The 13,525-nt window shown below is 49.2% G+C and overlaps 1 protein-coding gene across 1 annotated transcript in view; it reads left to right on the forward strand.

Moving 5' to 3' along the window:
- Positions 1 to 13,525, forward strand: part of LOC128120497 (WD repeat-containing protein 49-like) — a 57,676-nt gene that overhangs the window by 19,804 nt on the left and 24,347 nt on the right. The window contains exons 5-11 of the mRNA XM_052754584.1: positions 3,610 to 3,712; positions 5,669 to 5,775; positions 5,858 to 5,937; positions 6,629 to 6,683; positions 7,832 to 7,877; positions 9,248 to 9,307; positions 12,688 to 12,838. Coding sequence (XP_052610544.1) covers positions 3,610 to 3,712; positions 5,669 to 5,775; positions 5,858 to 5,937; positions 6,629 to 6,683; positions 7,832 to 7,877; positions 9,248 to 9,307; positions 12,688 to 12,838 — 602 coding nt within the window. The remainder of the gene's footprint in view (positions 1 to 3,609; positions 3,713 to 5,668; positions 5,776 to 5,857; positions 5,938 to 6,628; positions 6,684 to 7,831; positions 7,878 to 9,247; positions 9,308 to 12,687; positions 12,839 to 13,525) is intronic.

Below are 13,525 nucleotides of genomic sequence, written 5' to 3' on the forward strand. Positions count from 1 at the left end.
TGAGTTTTGTCCCATTCAGATTTGTTTGCCTATTCTTTTAGGTGCCTGTCTGTTTTCTAATGAGAGAGCTGGAAAGGAGGTGGATTTGGGTGGGTGGGGAGGGAGGGAGGAGCTGGGAGGAGGCGGGAAGAGGTGGAGAGGAGATGGGGAGGAGGAGGTGGGAGATCGTGGGGAAGAGCTGGGGGGGTGCGCTGGGGCAGGGGGAACCAAAATATGTTGTATAAAAAAAAAATCAAACAAACAAAAAGGACAAGGGCCTGGAGAGATGGTTCAAGAGTTAGGAGCACTGGCTGCTCTTGCAGAGGACCGGGGTTAAGTTTCCAGCACCCACATGGTGACTCACAACCATCTGTAACTCCAGTTCCAGAGGATCCTCTTCTGACTTCTGCAGACATGAGGCACCTGTGTGGTATACATACAAACACTCATACACACTTAATTAATTAATAGTTAATTGATTTAAAACAAAGCCTCAGACAAAAGGAAATGTACTTCCTGATACCCATTCCCACAGCCTGCAAGGAAGCATCCTCCATGCCCTAAGAGGCCCACAGGCCATGCCCTTCTGTGGGAAAAGAGTTGCCCCCTGCCCTGCCAGCAAGAGTGGTGGGGTGCCACCATGAGTAGTGGGGTGCTTGGCATATGCTTTGAGAGCTGCAAGGCTCTCGGTAACCCAAAAGCATGGACCTCATGACAGCCAGCCTAGTGTAAGTGTGGCCCGCTCTTCGTCTATTTGTTATTTTTTATGTGGATACTGGGAATCAAACCCAGGTCCTCTGGAAGGACAGCCAGTGCTTTGAACCTCCCAGCCATCTCTCCAGCCCCACATGGCCCACTTAATCCCCTGTTACTCCTCCTGGCTTCACAACATGCATCCCTCCTCCCCACCACAGTTCTGTTTTGTTTTGACCAGCGTTCAGCAGTTCTGAGAATCCAAAGCACCAGACAAGGATGCAGAAAATCCGTACAGTGACTGCCATAGCCTGTGTGTTTCAGAAACTGTCTCACAATGGTGACTGGCTTCCTGTGCCCCAAATCAAGACCTTTACCCTCCCCATGTTTCCTCTTGATTTGTGAACATAGGCATGGGAGTTGGGGGAGTTGGGAGTTGGGGCTCTTAATCCATTTGTTGTACTCAAAGATCAAACTGCATGTTAAGAGCTAATTTCAAAGGCCAGGCAGTGGTGGCACACGCCTTTAGTCCCAGCACTCGGGAGGCAGAGCCAGGCAGATCTCTGTGAGCTCGTGGCCAGCCTGGTCTATAATGTGAGATCCAGGACAGGCACCAAAACTACACAGAGAAACCCTGTCTCAAACAAAAACAAAACAAACAAACAAAAACAACAACAACAAAAGAGTAAATTTCAAGGGGTTGGAGACGGCCCAGTGGCCAAGAAGATGCATTGCTTTGATGCAAAGGACTCAAGCTCAGTTTCTAGTACCCACATCCGGTGGTTCACAACTGCTTGTCACTCTAGTCCTAGAGGACTTGACACCTCTGGCCCCGACAGGCATCTGTACTCATGTGCATAAGTCCACACACAGATACACACGTACACATAATTACAAATAGTTTTTAAGTTAACTTCATGGAAAAGCAAGCACATTTTAAGGCATCTCATGCGGCCATCTTGGTCTTGGCCATCCGCTCCCTTTCTAACCTCGGTGAAGCCGTGCGGCCTGGGAGAATGGCTCAGAAAACTCAAATAGAGCCCCTGCTAAATGATTGGCACAGCCAAAACAGCCTGCTCAAAGAGGAAGCCTCTGCCAATCAAACTGCTGTTCGTTCTGCGTGGCAGAATCGTGGAGAACAAACAGCCCACTTGACTGATTTCTTTTGGAATGCAATGCAATGGTGGGGATTGTGCTTCACGGCCAACACAATCTCAGTCTCCGGTGCTAACACTGAGCTGCCAGGTGGTGTCCCCTTTCCCAGCCCACCCCATCCCTTTTGTCACTCAGGAGCTGTGCAACCCAGAGTTACCTAATCCTCATTTGCATAAGTTCCGCCCCCCCCCCCCCCCCCCGCCCCCGCACCTGCGAAAGGGGTCAGACCAGCCACCAGACCCAGAGTTTCTGTAGACTTCCTGGCTCCTTCTGCCTGGGCCAGTCTCCCCCACCTCCCCCCTCACACACACACACATCCTAAAGCCCCAGGACAGGCTGCTGTCTCTTGGAGAGGAGTCTGAACATCACACCTGAGGTTTCAGATCAGTGGGAGGCTCTGCCTTTCTCCTGCAGCAACGCTAGGGAAGAGCCATGAAGAGGGACGTGGCTGGGAGACTGCACATGGGATTAGCGTTCGGTGTTACAGCCACTGCATGCCAACATGTATCTCCATTTCCTCATAATTATTCCTCACACTTCCACAAGAGATTGTGTTTTGCAGACGAGGACATCCGGCCACGGGGCTTGAGCTGCTGGGGAGTGCTGGCCTCCCAGAGGCAGCGGATGGAACCAGGCTCTGTTTGCTCTGCTGTGCCCTTCACACCTGGGTACCCATGGAGTCACAGTGGCACTGGGCGTGCCGGACCTGCTTGGCCTCGTCCCTGTGGCAGTTGAGAAGTGTCACTTTCCGGGCACAAGGATTCATAGTGTGCTAATTTGTTTTTTGTTTGGGAGAAAATCTAAATTCTCAGCACTCTAGATGATTCTGAAAGTCATCAAATCCCACTCCTCCTGCATAGCCCCTTGTGGTGGCACACACCTATGATCCTGTTATGGCTCAATAGACAGAATCAGAGGGATCTTGAGTTTGAGGACAGCCTGCGCTACAGGAGAACCAGTCTCGATCAATCAATCAATCAATCAATCAATCAATCAGTCGGAAGTGCATGTTCTCCGTTTTCTTCTTTCGCAGTCATTATAACTCATCATGTGTCAATCACATGTGTTCTGAGTGCGCCTTATCATACGTGTGCTGTTCTAAGAAGATGCCCGTATCTCTTCCTATTTAGTCCCTGTGTCCTAGTCAGGGTCATTGTTGCTGTGATGAAATACCATGACCAAAGCAGTCTGGGGAGCAAAGGGTTTATTTGTCTTATGCTTCCACATCGTTGCTCATCATTGAAAAAAGTCAGGACCAGAACTCAAGCAGGGTAGGAACGTGCAGGCAGGAGCTGATGCAGAGGCCATGGAGGGGTGCTGCTTACTGGCTTGCGCCTCACAACTTGCTCAACCTGCTTTCTTGTAGAACCCAGGACCACTTGCCCAGAGACGGCACCACCCACAATGGGCTGGACCCTCCGCCATCAATCACTAATTAAGAAAATGCCCAACAGGCTTGCCGACAGCCAGATCTTATGGGGGAAACTTCTCAGTGGAGGCTCCCTCCTCTCAGATGACTCTAGCCTGTGTCTCCTTGACATAAAAAATCAGCCAGCACACCCTGCAACGTGCTTTAGAGCAGGTGTTACTACCCCTATATTGCAGGTTAGAGAGTGGAATTTTGAGCAGTTAGGCAGTTTCCCCAGGTTTCTAGATCCATCATTTGAGCCCCGAGCCTCTCCTGCTGGCCACTGTGTAATGAAGCAACAGATAAGTCCCCTCCAGGTATCCCTGGCCTGTCATCACCTCAGCTGTTCATTGTCTCTGTTTTTCATGAACAAGATCTGACCCAGAACCCCACCTAGTACGTTCCCACCAAGAGCCTGTGGTCTGCTGCAGGTACAACCCAGCCTTCAGGCATGTGGTCAGCTGCTGCGAAGCATCCGTAAGTACCCATTCCTGATATCTTAGCAACGACATGTTTGTGAGGTAGCCTGGCCCCTCCATCTTCCCATTAAAGCTGAGCTGTGTGTTCTGCTGACATTCTGTTCCTAGAAGTCAACAGAGGGATGAACATTCAGTTCTGCTCTGTTAATGATCCGGTATTGTTTGGACAGTCTTTGCTTAGAATCAAGTGGAAGAGCCTGCTGTCTCCCCAGTGGCTCCCAGCGTGAGTTATTAGGAAGGAACATCCGTCCTGAGAGTACTATATCCTTGTGATTATCTTGTATGTTGTAAAGCAAATACTTCTCAAGAATTGGTTGAAACTCTAATCCACTGTCTGCTCAGAGGACTTGGAGAGCTGGCTCTAAGCCTACCTCAAATGAACCCCCCCTGTGGTGGGGACTGACTTCAGCCATCAGGAGAGAGGACATTGGACTCCCGGGAGGAGGGCTCTCATTCAAAGCCTGCTCAAGGGACGGGCCTGAGAGAGACTAATTGCAAGAACAATTGTGCTGAAGGTCTTAAGACTGGAAGTTTAGAAGGTCCAGGAAATGAATCCCACAGTCACAGTTTCTTTTCCAGCGGCTTAAATAAAATACCCTGACAAATGCAACTTCAGGGACAGGGGGTTTATTTTAAGTTAACATTTCAAGTTACAGCCCGTTGCTGCCAGGAAGTCATTGCAGCAGAAGCTGCAGACAGCCGGTCACACTGCATCCACAGTCCGGAAGTGTGAACTCAGATCACACTGCATCCACAGTCCGGAAGTGTGAACTCAGATCACACTGCATCCACAATCCAGAAGTGTAAGCTTAGTTCACACTGTATTCACAGTCCAGAAGTGTGAGCTTAGGTCACATCACATCCACTGCCCAGAAGTGTGAGCCTAGGTCACATCACAACCACTGTCCAGAAGTGTGAGCTTAGGTCACATCACATCCACTGTCCAGAAGTGTGAGCCTAGGTCACATCACATCCACAGTCCAGAAGTGTGAACTCAGATCACACTGCATCCACAATCCAGAAGTATGAGCTTAGGTCACACTGCATTCACAGTCCAGAAGTATGAGCCTAGGTCACATCACATCCACAGTCCAGAAGTGTGAGCCTAGGTCACATCACATCCACAGTCCAGAAGTGTGAGCCTAGGTCATATCACATCCACAGTCCAGAAGTGTGAGCCTAGGTCATATCACACCCACAATCCAGAAGTGTGAGCCTAGGTCACATCACCCCACAGTCCAGAAGTGTGAGCCTAGGTCACATTATATCCACAGTCCAGAAGTGTGAGCCTAGGTTACATCACATCCACAGTTCAGAAGCATGAGTCTAGCTCTTCACTCAGTTCAGGACCAATGCAAAAAACTGTGCCTCTCACATTCAGGACAGGCATTCCTACCTCAGTTAACCCAAGCTTAAGGGCCAGCCTAATCTAGACAGTCCCTCACTGAGACTCCCTTCCCTGGTGAGTCCAGATTGTGTCAAGTTGACAGTTAACTCTATAACACCCACCAACACCTTGACTCTGGACATTGACTCTCCAGACTGTGAAACCAAGCATTGCCATTGTTGAAGTGATATAGTCATGGCAGTTTACTATGGCTGTGCTAGCAAATGAATACACTCAAGTAAGCCAACTTGTGTGGAAGTACAGACACGTTCTAGGTAAACATTTATTTATTTTTATTTGTTTTGTTTGGGTGTTTTGCCTGCATGTGTGTCTGTGTACCATGTGTGTACTGTCTGCAGAGGCCAGAAGAGGGCGCTGGATCCCCTGGAACTGGAGTTAGAGATGGTCGTGAGCTACCATGTGGGTGCTGGGAGCTGAATCCCTCACCCTCTGAGCCATCTCTCCAGCTCCTCTTTAATATTTATGTCCCCAGACCTCTAAATGCAAATTTCCTTTGATTTGATAGCCATTATCTCTAAGTCATCTTTCTTTCAACTTTGTATACAGGTAGTGAAAGTGTGGGACTTTGAGACAGGAAGACAGGTGTCTGAATTTATTGGGACTCATGGCAATGCCGGTGTCACCTGTCTGACCTTTGACTCCAGCGGAAGAAGGTACACCCTTCCTCTAGTGTCATGAACCTTTCAGCAGGGTGACCTGGGTCATGTCACCCTAGCGGGACAATCTGTTTCCTAGGCTCGTGACTGGGGGCAGAGACGGCTGTCTGAAGATGTGGAGCTACAACAGCGGACACTGTCTCCACACGCTTCGGCACGGCAAGTGAGGCTGGGCTACTCCAGCAATGCTCCCTATAACACACTGATGCATGACTGGGCGTTGACCCAGGGAGACAGAGCCTACGACGTGGGGGACATCTCCACATCCCCTTCTCTCTATTCCACGTTCTTTACTGTTTCTGAGCTTGCATTTCATGGGGACACAATCACAGAAACCAAACGCCAGTCTCTTATATATCTCCTAAACCACCCCAAGGCTACTCATTCATTCATATGTTATCCTTGGTTTTAAAAAAAAAAAAAATCTCTGATTCTGGCCTGTAAAATGCTAACAGAGCAAATAAGATGCACGTTCTTCAAGTATTAGAGAGGAATAAATGAAGTCAAGGTGAAAGACACATGAAGCTGAATTCACAAGCCTCATTCCTGAATCTGCTTTGACCTCCACATGACCATCTGCCTACTCACTCACCTAGTGGCGGATGCAATTGGGTCGGATCAGGAGAACCTGTTCTGTAGGCGATCAGGGGCCGAATCAGACAGGGAGGGTGGCCACAAGTGAATGGCGCTCTAATGACCAGGAGACACTTGACCCTGTGCTGAAAACCAGAAAGTAGATGACAAAGAGTCTCTTCTGATCATCGGGCAGAGGAGGACAGTGTACGAGAGCTGAATCAAGCAAGAGTTAATCCAGAAAAATGTTTGACACGAGATGATAATGTATTTCTAGATGAAAACCGAAGTGAGGTCTGTGATTGTACCTACATGGAGGTGAATCAAAACAGGTGAGTTTCATATATAACATTGAGTTATATTTAATTGGAAATTTTTTTTTCCCTATCCTAGTTGGGAAGAAAATATTAGTTGTATTAGTTAGCTTTTCATCACTGTGAAAAAAATACCTGTGATAAGAGGAGGGGGTTTTGTCCCATAGTTTCTGGAGTCTCAGTCCATCATCGGCTGAGGTCTGTGGCAAGGGGGAAACATCACGGAAGACAGGCAACGAGAGAGGAGAGATGCTCACATCAAGACAACTCGGAAGAGAAGGGAGACAGACACAAGGCAAACCCCAGCGGCCCACTTCCTCCACCGAAGACCCACCTCTTTTTTCTTTTTAAAGACTTATTTATTATGCAGAAGTATGCATGCCTGCATGAGTTTATATGTACCTCGTGTGTGCAGGTGTCCGTGGAAGTCAGAGGGCATAAGATAGATGCCCTGGAACTGGAGTTGTAGACAGTTGGGACCCACCTGATAGGGGTGCTGGGAACCAAAACTGGGTCCTCTGCAAGGACGGTCAGTGCTCTTCACTGTGTGATGGCCACTGTGTGAGCCCAGAGGCTCAGCAGTCAAGAGCACAGACTGTTCTTGCAGAGGACCCAGTTCTGGGCTCCATGGGTACCAGAGATACATGTGGTGTACATACATAGATGCAGGCATAACACCCCATAGTCCTAAGATAAGTAATAATAGAAGTAATGAAATTTTTTAAAATTCAAAGTAACAAATCAGAGAGTGGAACAAATAACTTCAACCACCATAAATCAAAGGATAAAAACACAGTAATTCCTTCCTGAACACTAAGACAGTGAAACAATCCTTGGGCCATTTCTGTGACTAGCCTTGCCTGGGGTCAGGGGTCATGTCAGACATGCTCTAAAGATCAAGTCATTCCCAGAAACTCAGCTGCTCACAGGGAGTCTGTAGACTCAGAAATGACAGGATGGCCTGCTTCTGGGTCCTGATGCTGAGCAACCGACCCTGATTTACCAAATTACATTTCCCATTGTTCTCCATAAGCATTGGAAAAAGCTCCTATCTTTTCATTGATCGTGTGGATAGGGCAGAGTTAAACCACAAAGTTAATTCTATATATAAAAGTAAACAAAAGGAAGTTGAAGTGTAAAAATGTAACATTTTGCTCTTGTCTTAGGTGTATCATAGCTGTTGGATGGGACAGAAGAATAAATGTATATTTTGTAAGTAAAATGCAACAAATGAAGACATTTCAAAAGCCCTCCTCTCGGGTTGACCCTCCTCCCTCCCTCTCATTTCTTAGTGTGTTTTTATTATTTTTAATTATGTGTGGGTGTGTCCGTATGTGGATATATGCATGTGAGTGCAGGTGTCCACAGAGGCCAGAGGCACTGGCTCCCGAGAGCTGGAGTTAGAAACAGTTGGGAGTTGCCTGGCTTGGGTGCTGAGAACCGACCTCAGGCCCTCTGGAAGAGCAGCCAGTGAGTGCTCTTAACACTCATAACCTCTGAGCCATCTCTCCAGCGCCCTGCCTCTCCTTTAAGACTCGATTTGAGCACGCTTCTGTGACACACACAGGATTCCCTCTTTATTTCTCCTTATCCTTTCCTCCCTTCATTTCTTTTGAAAGATCCCCTCCCCCACCCCTCCTAAATCCCTCCCCCACCCCTCCCCCTCCCCCACCCCTCCCCCTCCCCCACCCCCAGTATCTTCCCAGTGTTCTCCCTGAGGGGATGTGCTAGCTAGAAAGCTGTCCTGGGTACCTGCATAGGTCTTGAGTTCCACCGATGACTCACACTTTCTCCTGCTTCCCCACCCACATCTCCTCCTCAGCTCCTCCTCCCCAGCCCGAGGGGTTTCCCAGCCTGCTTGCAAAGACAGGGGTCTTAGGGGAAGGCTGGTTTTTACTTCTTCCTTCCTCCGGGCCTGTTTTTAATGCATCCTAGAGCCTCTCCAACCAAGAAGAGGAAATGAAAGTTCCCCCATAGGCATCTCTACAAACACAAAATCCCTTTTTATGGAGAGGCTTAAGAGACCGAAGTTTAAAGTACTGCCCAAAACTAAGTTTTAAATCTACCTGTGACATTTTATTAGCCTGCTTGCTATGCTAGGCGGTCCTGGATTTCCGAATGCATTTAAACTCTGTCCGGTCTCCTTATTTATTTGAAAGTTCACTATATTTCACAGCCTAAGTCTTGCATCCTGAGAGTGATTTGAGAAATGAATACCTGGGAAGTTTCAGCACTGAATTTGTCCTTTGGTATTACAGCTTTCGAGGCTGATGGCTTTGGGTTTAGCCCATGAAACGGCTCTGGGTCTTATTATGAAGGCAAAGCTATGCAGTGGATCCAAGAAGAGCTCGTCAGTTGACATATGATTTGCTGAAATGCAATCACCCAGACGTCAGGAGTGGATTGCTTTTTCTTCCCACTGGCACTTGGGGAATTTGCTTTGACATTTCAAAAATTTGCATCTGTGGCAGGGTGAGGGGTAGGGTTATAAAATGTGCCAACACCTTCTCTCTGAAGTTGTGAGTATGTTGGCAGCTCATTGTAGGGCTCACACAATGTGTCCTGTTTGGCTTTGGATACAGGACATACCTGGTGATTTTCATCATTTCTGGAAGCCTCAACCCCGCTGGCAGGATGACCTGGTGAGCCCCAGTCCACTACCTGGTCCTCAGGGCACACAGTAGCACACCGTGAAGATCTCCTTCACTCAAGGGGCTAGCCTGCATTTTCTGAGCCTGCCACAAATGCTCAGTTTCCCAGAAGCCTCTGCTATGTACGGCAAGATTCCCGCCCGTGTAGGACAAGGTGCACGAAGGTGCACGGCTTCCGCTCTGGGAAAGGTGATGGCCCCAGTTTTCAAGTTGTGGGGCAAGGCCAGAAGACAAGGTTCCAAGCTGCTCCCCAAGAGGCTGGGAGTCCCCATGTGCGGGAAGCTCAGGTGGGGAGGTGTGGGCGTTCATTTCCTGCTGCTTCTTGGTAAGCCAAACGGTACTCATGGTGTCATGGCATTCCTGACTCTCTGGCTGGTTAGAGGCCCAGAGCTGGGAACAGCTTGCAATGCTTGCTAGGGATCAGAATGTTCCCAGCTCTCTCCAGCTTCCCAGGGATGAATGACTTCCTTCAAAACTGTCTGGGTGCCAAAGCAATAAGACAGACATACAGAAAACAAGGCCACCCTGCCCAACTGTCTGCCACTGCCCCACCTACCTTATGTGACCTACAAATATTCCAGAGGGCATATATCACTAGAATACAGACTCCATTGTCTCAGTTAGGGTTACTACTGCTGTGATGAAATACTATGACCAAAGAAACTTGGAGGGGTGGGGGAAAGGGTTTATTTGTCTTATGCTTCCACATCACTGTTTATCACTGAACAAAGTCAGGACAGGAACTCACACAGGGCAGGAACCTGGAGGCAGGAGCTGATGCAGAGGCCATGGAAGGGGGCTGCTTACTGGTTTGCTCCCCATGGCTTGCTCAGCCTGCTTTCTTATAGAACCAGGACCATCAGCCCAGGGATGGCACCACCCACAATGGGCGGGGCCCTCCTCCATATATCACTAATGAAGAAAATGTCCCACAAGCTTGTCAACAGCCCGAACTTGTAGAGGCATTTATTTTTTCAGCTGAAGCTTCCTCCTCTCGTGGCTCTAGCTTGTGTCAAACTGACATAAAACTAACCAGCACATCCACGTAACTAAGCCAGTCCTCATCTGTTCAGACCTTATCCAGTGTCCAGTTTATAATAACTGCCCGGTGACCATGTTTTCATTCACTCAGCATCCACTGAGTGCCTCTTGGGGACCCGTGTTGTTTGTGGGAGTCGCAATGGTGAACAAGCCCTGTCACAGCCTTGTCTTCAGAGCCTGCAGTTCAGTGAGCATCAAAGGAAGTCATAAAGTGACATGCAAGGGTCCCGGGGGAGCCACGGCCTTTGGATATCACACCTGGCTCAGTGAAGTGCGTATGCATTTAGCCCTCCATCATGCACACACACATTTATCGAGCACTGGCCTACTCATGCACTTAGTAGGCAGAGAAAAGACAAATAGGATTCTTGAGTCGCTCCCAGACAGGCGAGCCACGGAGGAGCTAGGAAGCATGGGACCTCAGAAATGAAACGATGATACGTAATAAATGAGCACGATTCGAGAGCCCCTGGCTTTGCTGTAGCTGTATCTGGGAGGCTGGAATATTATGAGGGTTTTTTCAGAACGGAAAGATCATCTTCATGAGGACCAAGAGGAGACGCTTGAGCATGGCGTGGAAGCATAGAAGCGTGTTGTCGGGAAGGACTGTGGAGCATCGGACTGTGCCAATGAGCTGCCTGAACAGAGTGTGCACAATACAAAGATTAAAGAGCAGAAAGCGATTTCCCTGGGTCCGGTCCTGAGGTCGGGCGGGGCGCCAGCATGGTCAGGTTCTGGTGAGGGCTCCCTTTCTGGCTTATGGATAGACAGCTGTCGGCACCTCTTCGCTATGCCCTCACCCAACAGAGAGAGCTGTGTGCCCCTTCCACTTCTTATGTGGACACTCATCCCAACACGGGGACCACATCCTCATGAGCTCATTTGATGCCAATAACCTCTCTAAATACCGTCACCTCGGGTTAGGGTTTTGACACAAACACTCAGCCTAAGAATAGAAGAGAAAACTTTGTTCTACAGTTAAGATAGGACAGAGAAAAGCCCAGACCCAAGTGCTCAACACACATTGTGGAATAGTGGGGTTGGGGTGGGAATCTGGCAGTAGAGGATCATGGGAGAGCCATCAGGCTTCTCTTTCCCAAGACCCTCACATTATAATCCATGTTCAAGCAGACAGAGCCTCCTCGGCAATCAAGCCAAGTCCTCAAGGGACACCCTGTGGCAAGTTCGTGAGGACAAGGGTAGAAGGATATTTTAATACAGCTGAGTGACACCAATTGCCATCACACAGTAAGAGCTCACAGTGAGAATGCGAACCGCTCGTGGCCAGGGGCCCTTGAGCTCTGCGGCACTGGTCTCCACACACCAGTTTGGGGTTCTCACCTTCGGCAGAGGCACCTGTGCCAACCGCCTTCTTTCGAGAGAAGCACACAGCTTCAATTCCCGTTGACAGTTACACCTCAGCGGAGCGCAGGTGGGAGCCCTGGGGGCCACTCTACTCTGGCGTGTGAGTTTCTGGCTGGTGGGAAAGCAGACCTCCCTAGCCTGCGGCTTGGTTCTCTTGGCCCACTGAGGATACCTTGTCAACCTGCTGGTAGAGGATGAAGTAAGGACATACTGCTTCCCTTAGAAAGTTGGGGCCCGGGCTGGAGAGATGGCTCAGCCGTTAAAGGCTAGGCTCACAACCAAAAATATAAGAAAGTTGGGGCCCTAGAGGTGAGGGCCAAACAGGGAAACACAGTGACTGGCATACAGAGAGAGTGTGGTGCTATTGTGTTCCCCAAAATATTGTGCACCCTAATAAACTTACCTGGAGTCAGAGAACAGAACAGCCACTAGATAGACACAGAGGCCAGAAAATGATGGCACACACAACTTTAATCCTAACATTCCGAAGGCAGAGATCCATCTGGATCTCTGTGAGTTCACACTGGAAACAGCCAGGCATGGTGACACATGCCTTTAATCCCAGGAAGTGATGGCAGGAAGCAGAAAGGTGTATACGGCGTGAGGACCAGGAACTAGAGCTGGTTAAGCTTTTAGGCTTTTGAGCAGCAGTTCAGCTGAGATCCATTTGGATGAGGACTCAGAAGTTTCCAGTCTGAGGAAACAGGATCAGCTGAGGAATTGGCAAGGTGAGGTAGCTGTGGCTTGTTCTGCTTCTCTGATCTTTCAGCATTCACCCCAATACCCAGCTACAGGCTTGTTTTTATTAATAAGACCTTTTAAGATTCATGCTACAAGAGAGTCTCACACGATGAGGTAGAGGTCCCAGAGAACTCCTGTGCCTCTGATTTTAGGGATCAAATTACTCCTAAAGTTGCCATATGTGACTGGGGATCTGATTTCTCAGCTCTGTCTTTCTTTCTTAGAACCATGGGCACAAAGAGGACATCCTCTGCGTGGCTCAGTGCCCGCCTTTTCTTCTGGCGACCTCCAGTTATGATGGAGAGATAATAGTTTGGAATGTCATCTCGGGCCACATGTACTGCAAGCTGAACCCTCCCAGCCCCGTGGATGAAGGTAGGTAAGGGGCAGGCAGGCTCAGGAGCCTCTGCACACAGACCACTTCCCATCAGCTTGAACTTGGCAAACTGAAGGAGTCTCCATTCTGGGCCACTTCCTGCTTGGGAGGGATTGGTCTTGTGTCCTGTTTCCCTCCCAAGGCAGGGAGAAAGCGTAAGGGTTCAGAAGTCCAGCCCGCATCTCTGGACGCCTGTCCATCAAAGTCTATCTCATAGTCTCTTGGAGGTCTTCGTTTATCTGCTCCCAACAGGAAGGATGTTCCCCTGAGCCCTCCAGCTTTGCTGTGACCATACTTCCTCCTCTTCCTCTATTACCATCTACCTGACACATGCTGTCCTCACACTCCGCCCACAACAGGTCTACCTCAGTCCTCAATCTGACCTTATGGCTTGAGTATTCGATTGCAAAACTTCACCCCCCCCCGCTCACTGGATTTGTCTGCCATTTCTTCATTTCTCCATTTCTCCTCTCCTCTCCCCTCCCCTCCCCTCCCCTCCCCCCTCCCCCCCCCTCCCCTCCCCCTTCTCTCTCTCTCTCTCTCTCTCTCTCTCTCTCTCTCTCTCTCTCTCTCTTCAGCGTTTCTCTGTGTAGCCCTGGCTGGAACTCCCTCTGTAGACCAGGCTGGCCTCAGATTAAACATATGTGCCACCACCATTTTTAGCCTGGTTCCATTTCTTCAGGGTC

The sequence above is a fragment of the Peromyscus californicus genome, unplaced genomic scaffold, assembly GCF_007827085.1.
Source record: "Peromyscus californicus insignis strain IS unplaced genomic scaffold, ASM782708v3 Scaffold_2__1_contigs__length_46816999, whole genome shotgun sequence".
Classification (NCBI taxonomy): domain Eukaryota; kingdom Metazoa; phylum Chordata; class Mammalia; order Rodentia; family Cricetidae; genus Peromyscus; species Peromyscus californicus.